This window comes from Phoca vitulina, unplaced genomic scaffold (genome assembly GCF_004348235.1).
Source record: "Phoca vitulina isolate PV1807 unplaced genomic scaffold, GSC_HSeal_1.0 scaffold89, whole genome shotgun sequence".
In the NCBI taxonomy this organism is placed as follows: domain Eukaryota; kingdom Metazoa; phylum Chordata; class Mammalia; order Carnivora; family Phocidae; genus Phoca; species Phoca vitulina.
The window spans coordinates 221,663-231,142 of NW_022589792.1; the positions used below are offsets into that span (position 1 = coordinate 221,663).

At 40.3% G+C, this 9,480-nt stretch overlaps 1 protein-coding gene across 1 annotated transcript; it reads right to left on the bottom strand.

Annotated features, from left to right (window-relative positions):
• Positions 1-2,906: 2,906 nt before the first annotated feature.
• Positions 2,907-3,848, bottom strand: LOC116626724 (olfactory receptor 24). The gene has a single exon (XM_032396192.1). The coding sequence runs from the start codon at positions 3,846-3,848 to the stop codon at positions 2,907-2,909; it is 942 nt and encodes a 313-aa protein (XP_032252083.1).
• Between the last annotated feature and the right edge of the window lie 5,632 nt (positions 3,849-9,480).

The window sequence follows — 9,480 nt, forward strand, 5'->3', positions numbered from 1 at the left end:
GTTGGTTGTGATTTCTCCTCTTTCATTCATGATTTTGTTGATTTGGGTCATTTCTCTTTTCTTTTTGATAAGTCTGGCCAGGGGCTTATCAATCTTGTTAATTCTTTCAAAGAACCAGCTCCTAGTTTCGTTGATCTGTTCTACTGTTCTTTTGGTTTCTATTTCATTGATTTCTGCTCTGATCTTTATTATTTCTCTTCTCCTGCTGGGTTTAGGCTTTATTTGCTGTTCTTTCTCCAGCTCCTTTAGGTGTAGGGTTAGGTTGTGTACTTGAGACCTTTCTTGTTTCTTGAGAAAGGCTTGTATTGCTATATACTTTCCTCTTAGGACTGCCTTTGCTGTATCCCAAAGATTTTGAATAGTTGTGTTTTCATTTTCATTGGTTTCCATGAATTTTTTTAATTCTTCTTTAATTTCCTGGTTGACCCATTCATTCTTCAGTAGGATGCTCTTTAGCCTCCATGTATTTGAGTTCTTTCCAACTTTCCTCTTGTGATTGAGTTCTAGTTTCAAAGCATTGTGGTCTGAAAATATGCAGGGAATGATCCCGATCTTTTGGTACTGGTTGAGACCTGATTTATGACCTAGGATGTGATCTATTCTGGAGAATGTTCCATGGGCACTAGAGAAGAATGTGTATTCCTTTACTTTGGGATGGAATGTTCTGAATATGTCTGTGAAGTCCATTTGGTCCAGTGTGTCATTTAAAGTCTTTATTTCCTTGTTCATAGTGATTATTTCTTTGTTTATTGTTTTCCCTGCTGAAATGGGAATGGTTGCTTTATTATCTAGTGTTTAATTTTATTTTTGAAAAAATTAATATCAGTAAGATTAACTTTTTTTTCTGGTGTACAGTCCTTGGAATTTTATCACATGTATAGATTTGTGGGATCTGGGGAGACAGAGCATTTAAATTTTTTAGTACCTTCAAAGTCATTGCTCTGATATCAGGATACAGAACAGTTCCACTCCCCAAAAAACTCCTTGGTACTAAACCTTTTAGTCATAGGAAAGGGCTTTTTATTTTTTTTCTCTCTCTTGCTTACTGCTCCATTGCCAGTGCTTAGAATATTAGCTGGCATAAAGGAAACTTGGTAAATATTTGTTGAATTAATTAATTAAACATATACCAATGTCAGCAAGTGTTGGAAGTTGATACTGTAAGGGCTACCAGGACAAATCTCTCCTGGAGATGAGGCCTTAACTTTTTTAAACACAAAACAAGACAGAGATAGTTTGGCTGACAGAATCTTAAGAGAATTTTATTGGCGCCAGGCATCACATTGCATCCCCTCTCCCAACTATCACTGTAACTACTCGCGTGCATATGGCAGGAGGACCTACTAGGAGAAAGAGGGGTGGTTCAGCTATCAGCTGATTTTTGGCTGTTCTGAAAAAGCCCTGACCAGATGATGGGTTCCCTACAGCAAACTCCACTATTCTTAAGTTCTGGGTTTTATTTACCAGAGTATCCCCAGAAAGCATCCTCTTTCCAGCCTACAACAGGGCCAAGTCCGGAGGTCTGTTTGTTCAACTGAGAAAGTCTCATTTAATTCTCTTGGAAGGAAAGTAACATAAGCAAACTAGAAGTACAAATTATTCAAAGCCATTCTGCTTAAGATGATGTCAGCTCCTTAGCACCATTTGAAAAATTCTGGCCCCATTCACTGCTCATTCAGCCCAGAAATAGAGCCCAAACTCACTGCTCGTTCCATTTGGATTGTGAATCTCCATATAAACATTGGAATGACTCCACAATACATTGCTTTCATAGGGGCTAGAGAATGAGGAAATGAGACCGTGTAATGGAACATAGTGAGGAGACCCTAGGAAAACCTGCAACAAATATCTCTCATTTCTGTTGTGAGCAGTGTTACTACTCATGCAATCCACATGCATATATGGCGGCTGAGACATGCCTCGGCTTCCTTCTGGCTTAAACATTCAAGATTCAACTGATTGGTATTTTCCTCTTTGGCTACAAAGACTTATACCAAGTCAAATGGTCCCTTATTTTCTTAGTGCATGGTCTCAATTTCTTTCTCCCCTGTGCCTTGTACAAATTTTATCTAGTACATGCCATCCTGCTCCCCCAGAAGACAGAATAGGAATGAGGGTAGAAGGGGGACATGACTTACCTATATGCTCCCTGACTTTGGTCCCTGGAAGTGAAAGAACTCTGGTTCTCAGGAAAAAGCCAAACTCTTGAGTTGGTCCCAAAGTCCTTCTGGACCTGGCATTCCCCAAGGCATTCACCATAACTGGATTTTTCACTTCACAAATGCATCCTTCTCTCATTTTCTCTTGCTCTCTGACCTTTTCACATACTGGATTTTTTTCTTCTTTTTCTGATACTCTTTCCCTCATATCTGTCTGAAAAACATCATCTTATCCTTTGAGGTTTAGGATCATCTCTCCCAGGAAACCTTCCCTGATTCCCCCTTCCAGACTCTGTAGGGTGTTCCTACTCTATCCTACCCTTGCCCTCATGTGCATATTTCATTCCATTACAATTAGTATCTTCTCCCACATTCCACTATAAACTCTACACAATAGGGACCTTGTGTCTCCTGCCACCACTCCATGGCCAGAGCTTACAGCAAGCCCGGAATATAAACTCCATAAAAATTTGTTGAGAGCTAACCGGATTTTGAACCAGGGTAAATCCAATCTAATAGGGCTAGACTGATCTTTCTGGGAAGACAGCATCGGATATACCCAAAAGGACTCCTACTGGTCTCAGTAATTGAGAAAATAGTAACAGGGCCATCTTGAGATTTCCTTTTAAACTTCTGCAACTCAAAATCCAAAGTGGCTACTCTCTAAAACCATGCAACTCCATTCTTTTGCCCATGACCTTAGATGTTGAGATCTTACTTCCTGGAAGTTTCCAGGTGTCCTTATGGTCAGGAAGATGAAGTAATTTTTCTGTTGACAAGCTTCCTCAGGGCCCCCTTCAGATCTCTGTTCCTCAGGCTATAGATAAAGGGGTTCAGCATGGGGGTGACCACAGTGTACATCACAGCAGAGGCTTTCTCCTTCACAGCTGTGCGCACAGAGGAAGGACACAAATAGACCCCAATGGTGTTCCCATAGAAGAGAGCAACCACAGACAGATGGGAGCTGCAGGTGGAAAAGGCTTTCTTCCTGCCCCCTGCAGAGGGGACCTTCATGATGGCCACAATGATGCGAGCATAGGAGGCCAGGATGCAGATGAAAGGCATGGCTATCACCATCCCAGCTACGATGAACACGAAGATCTTGTTCACAGAGGTGTCAGTGCAAGAAAGCCTGAGAAGAGGAGTGAGGTCACAGAAGTAGTGAGGAATCTTATTGTTCCCACAGAAAACCAGGCGCACCATCAAGAGGATATGAGTGAGGGAAATAAAGTAGGAAAACACCCATGGGCCACCAGCCAGCAGGCCACAGAGGCGTGGGCTCATGATGGTGGTGTAGTGTAAGGGGTGACATATAGCAACAAACCTGTCATAAGCCATCACAGCAATTAAAACACTGTCCATAATGCCAAAGAAATGGAAAAAATACATCTGGGTCAGGCAGCAGGGATAAGAGATTGACTTGCTCTTGATTTGGATGTTCACCAACATCTTGGGGACAGTGTTGGTGGCTAGACAGAAATCAACCAACGAGAGATTAGCCAGGAAGAAGTACATGGGGGTGTGGAGGTGTGAATCTGAGCTGATGGCCAGGATGATGAGCAGGTTCCCCACTACTGTGACCACATACATGCAGAGAAACAGAGCAAAGAGGAGGGTCTCCTGCTCTGGATTTTCTGAAAGTCCCAGGAGGATGAATTCAGATGCACTGGTTTGGTTCCTTGGTTCCATGGGTATGATTCCTCTGGAAGTATTGAAAGGGTGACATTACAGGAATGCTATAGAGATGATGCTGGAAAATCAGATGAGATTACAACCAATTTCCCGTCCGGACTAAGTATAACACCTGTTTATATACAGGTTACATCTTGAACTATTGATGAAGTGTTTACAGCAACTCATATGTCAAGGTTTGGTAGTAGGACCCTCCCATGAGTATTCTCATTTCAGAAAAATATTGAGAGAGTTTACCATGCATGAAAACTTACTGGAAAAAAACTAAGGGATTTCCTTCAGGATAAAACAAATTGAATTAAAGATAAGCAATATACAGGAAGCAATGAACAGACAAATAACTTGTTTATATGTAGAAAAAATTAACAAGATGCTGAGTTTTAAAATAATATAATAATTCCACATAAACAAGACGGATTAAGATACTAGGTAGGGAACAATTATATGTACTACAAGAAGAGGAATTAGAATAAGTGTTGAAATGTTCTTGCATTGAGTTGCAGGAGAATAGAAATGTTGAGTATTTTGGACTTTCTACTACAAGATTTAAGTTTAGGTGTAACCACTAAAATAATGGATATAGAATTTATAACTTGTAAATTATAGTAGGGTTGTAACAGAACTAAAGAGATTTTGGTCGAACCAGTATAAGTCAGGAAAGGAAATATAAAGAAGCAGAAAAAAATCACAAAATATATGGGTAATTACAAAAATGTTTAAATGGTTTTAACTAATCTTTAAAAACAGAGACATTTAGATTGGACGAAGGAACAAAATTCTGTCATCTCATGTGTACAAGAGTTACGCCTAAACTGTAATGATGTAGAAAGTTTGACCATCAGGAAATAATAAGGGTATATCAAGAAATACTGACCAAAATTAAGATGAACTGCTTATTTTAGGATATGTGCTGCTGAAGCAAGCAGGAAAACGGACAGCTCGTTGATATCAGACAAGACATACTTAAGGCAAAGGCATTAAAAGGGATAAGGAAAGTCATTATATCATAATAAAAGGAAAATTCACCAGAAAAAGAAAAAAAAAAAAAAACAGCTACTAATACGCATTTAATAGCACAGGTTTCCAGTATATAAAGAAAAAAACTAACAGAACTGTAAGGAAAAAATGATAAACCACATCATATTAGGAGATCTTATCATATCTTTTTTTAGTAGTTGAGAGAGTGGGGGCGGGCAGGCGGAGAGAGTAGAATTTTGGTAAGGGTATAGAAAATCTGAGTCACACAATTAACCAGCTTGATTTGAGCATTACATGAAATTATTAGAGAATCCACATTTTTTTCAAGGACATATATCTGCAAAAATTAGGCCATAAAGCAAATGTTAATACCAAAGAATACATATCAAGCAGAACGTATTTTCTGATCATAATGTAGTCAAAATAGAAATCAATAATAAAAGATAATCAGCCTCTTCCCATATGTTTGGAGCTACTAAAAGCACATTTAAAAATAATGTATGCGGGCGCCTGGGTGGCTCAGTTGGTTAAGCGACTGCCTTCGGCTCAGGTCATGATCCTGGAGTCCCTGGATCGAGTCCCGCATCGGGCTCCCTGCTCAGCAGGGAGTCTGCTTCTCCCTCTGACCCTCCCCCCTCTCATGTGCTTGCTCTCTCTCATTCTCTCTCTCTCAAATAAATAAATAAATAATCTTTATAAAAATAAATAAATAAAAATAAAAATAATGTATGCATCAAAGCAGACATCATCATTGAAACCAGGAATATTTATACTTTTTAAAAAACCTATCATCTATCTATCTATCTATCTGAGTAGATATATAGATATAGATATACACAATGTAATATTATGCAGCCTTTTAAAAGGATGAAATCTTGCCATTTGCAACAACATGTGTGGACCTAGAGGGTATAATGTTTTGTTTTGTTTTGTTTTTTAAGATTTTATTTATTTATTTGACAGAGAGAGACACAGCGAGAGGGGGAACACAAGCAGGGGGAGTGGGAGAGGGAGAAGCAGGCTTCCCGCGGAGCAGGGAGCCCGATGCGGGGCTCGATCCCAGGACCCCGGGATCATGACCCGAGCCGAAGGCAGACGCCTAATGACTGAGCCACCCAGGCGCCCCTAGAGGGTATAATGTTAAGAGAAATTAGACAGAGAAAGACAGATGCTGTATGATTTCACTCATGTATGGAATCTAAAGAAACAGATGAACAAACAAAAAGCAGAATCAGACCTATAAATACAAAGAACAAACTGATGGTTGCCAGAGGGAGGGGGTTGGGAAGATGGGCAAAATGGGTGAAAGGGAGTGGGAGATACAGGCTTCCAGTTACAGAATGAATTAAGTCACAGGAATAAAAGGCACAGCAAAGGGAACATAGTCAATGATGTAATAGCGTTGTATGGTGACAGATGGTGGCTGCACCTGCGGTGAGAATAACATAATGTCTAGAGAAGTTGAATCCCTATATTGTCCACCTAAAACTAATGTAACATTGTGTCGACTGTACTAAAAAAAAAAGCACCCCCCAAAACAAAAAACTTACCTAATCAAAGGAGATGCAGGTAAACCAGTATGTAGAAGTAAATTCATAGCCTTAAATGCATAATTTAGAAAAGAAAGCTTGAACCTTTAAAACAGTTGAAGGTCCTAAGAGGAGACTTACACAATTAGACAGATTACATGATCATGCTCGCTCAGTTCATAATCCTGTTTCCCTTTAGTGATCACTTCCTGGGTGATGTCAAGGAGATGGCAGAACAGTTTTCCATCTTCCCTGCAAAGAACACCAAGTTTGACAATTACCCGTTGACCAGAGTATGTGCGTAGGAGCCCGGGGTCCAGCAGAGAAGTTCCAGCACATAACTAGAGCAAAAACAATCTGAGACTTAACACTTTGAAGAGGTAAGAGGAATAGCTTCACTGTAGCTATGGTCACACTTCCCCAAAGCAGCACAACTCAGTGCCAAGGAGACACCCTCAGCCCTTGATTTTCCCCACGGGGTAAAGTGAGAGTGTGTGAGTGAGTATTTGACTCCCCCAGCTGTGCAGGATGCTGCCAAAGAGACCCACTTCTTTCTCATCCCATGCAGAACACTGAGGGGAGCTACCTGAATGAAGGCAGGGAGAGGCTGGGAGCAGAGCAGGCAAGTCTCATCATGCATCAAAGGGATGCAGATCCTGCTAACTATTCCACTAGGAAGCCTGCCCACACACTGCTGGCAATGCTTCTCAATCTGTAGACCCTCCCAGCTCTCCTGCAGGGACTTCCAGTGCCCTGTATGCCTCACCCACGAACACCACCAAGCCATGGCTGGCTGGCTCCCTGTGCATGCCCCCAGGGGCGGCAAGTCTGGGCATTTGCAGATGGCTAGTGAGCAAGTGTAGAAAACCAGTCCAACTCTGAGGAATTGAGAGAAAACACACAAACTTGAGCATTTCAGGACACCACCCTAGGGAAAGCAAACCGGAAGCTGTCAGCCTCTGGCCTGGCTTTGTAGGATCAAGAGAAGGCGTACAGTCTTAAGAATGTCCCCTCCCATAGGGAACAAGAAGTGTGGAGCAAGGGAATTCATTGAAAAGGTCTAAGAATCCATTGAAAAGCCTAAGAATCCCTAGAAGGGTTAACAGAGGGATTTTTTTCCCCCAAAGCCAGTCAGTAAAGCCTGGAGGAGGTAACTGTTTCTTCAAATGTGAAAACGTCAAGGCATGATTTCAGGGAACATTAAAAGTCAACAAAACATGACACAACCAAATGACACAATAATTTTCTAGTAACTGACCCTTAAGAAATACAGATCTATGCGGTGCCTGGGTGGCTCAGTCAGTTGGGCAGCTGCCTTCGGCTCAGATCATGATCTCAGGGTCCTGGGATCAGGCCCCGCACCAGGCTTTCCACTCAGTCAATGCGAGTCTGCTTCTTCCTCCCCCTCTGTGATCTCTCTCGCTTTCTCTCTCTCAAAGAAATAAATAAAATCTTAAAAAAAAAAAAAAGAAATACATATCTATGATCTGCCTGATAAAGTTTTCAAAATAGATGTTTTAAGGAAGTTCAATAAGCTACAAGAAAACACAGAAAGGGGAGCACCTGAGTGGCTCAATAGGTTAAGTGTCCGATTCTTTTTTTTTTTTTTTTAAGATTTTATTTATTTGACAGAGAGAGTGAGAGAGCACAAGCAGGGAGAGCAGCAAAGGGAGAGGGAGAAGCAGGCTCTCCGCCGAGCAGGGAGCCCGATGCAGGACTCAATCCCATGACCCTGGGATCACGACCTGAGCTGAAGGCAGACGCTTAACCATCTGAGCCACCCAGGTGACCCTAAGTGTCCGATTCTTGATCTCAGCTCAGTTCTTGATCTCAGGGTCCTGAGTTCAAGCCCTGCATTGGGCTCCACACTGGGTGTGGGGTCTACTTAAAAACAAACAAACAAACAAAAAAACCACAGAAAGATAATACAATGAAATCAGAAAAAAAAAAAAAAGCACATGATCTTATATATAGAAATCCCTAAAAACTAGACACACACACACACACAAATGGTTGAAACTAATAAATGACTCAGTGAAGTTGCAGGATATGAAATCAATACACTGATTTCTGATATCAGTTGCATTTCTATACACTAACAATGAACTATCTGAAGAAGAAATAAATAAAACAATCCCATTTACAATAGCATCCAAAGCAATAAAACACTTAGGAATAAATTTAACCAAAAAGGTAAAAGATCCGTACACCAAAAACTAAAACATTGATGAAAGAAACTGGAGAAGACACAAATAAATGGAAAGATACCCTGTTACACTAATTGGAATAATTAATATTGTGAAAATGTACATTCTACTCAAAGTGATCTACAGATTCAATGCAATCCCCATCAAAATTCCAATGGCATTTTTCACAGATATAGAGGACACAGTCTTAAAATTTGTATGGAACCACAAAAGACCCCCCAAAGCCAAAGCAATCTTGAGAAAGAACAAAGTTGGAAGCATCACATTTCCTGATTTCAACTTTATCACAGAGCTCTAGTAATCAAACAGTATGGTAACGGCATAAAAACACATAGATCCATGGAACAGAACAGAGAGCCAAGAAATGAACCCATGCATAAAACTGCATATTCACATTCAAAAGAATGAAAGTGGACTCCTATCTTACACCACTCACAAAAAATAACTCAAAATGCATTAAAGACTTAAATGCAAGATCCGAATTCATAAAACTCCCAGAAGAGAACATGGGAGAAAGCTCCTTGACATCAGTTTTGGAAATGATTTCTTTTTATATGACACCAAAAGCATAGGGAACAAAAGCAAAAATCAGTAAGTGGGACTACAACAAACTAAAAGGTTTCCACACAGCAAAGGAGACAATCGACAAAGAGAAAAGGCAACCTATGGAATGGAAGAAAATATTTGCAAACCATATATCTGATGGGGGATGTATCCAAAATATATAAGGAACTTACACTGCCCAATAACAAAAATGCAAATAATCCAATTAAAAATGGGCAAAGAACCTGAATAGACATTTCTCTAAAGAAGAGGTATGAATGGCCAACAGATACATGAAAAGGTGTTCAACATCAGGGAAACACAAATAAAAATCACAATGAGATATCACCTCATACCTTTTAGATGGCTTTT

Excerpts from the sequence above, each read along its gene's own strand:
- LOC116626724 (XM_032396192.1), bottom strand. The coding sequence starts at position 3,848 with ATGGAACCAAGGAACCAAACCAGTGCATCTGAATTCATCCTCCTGGGA.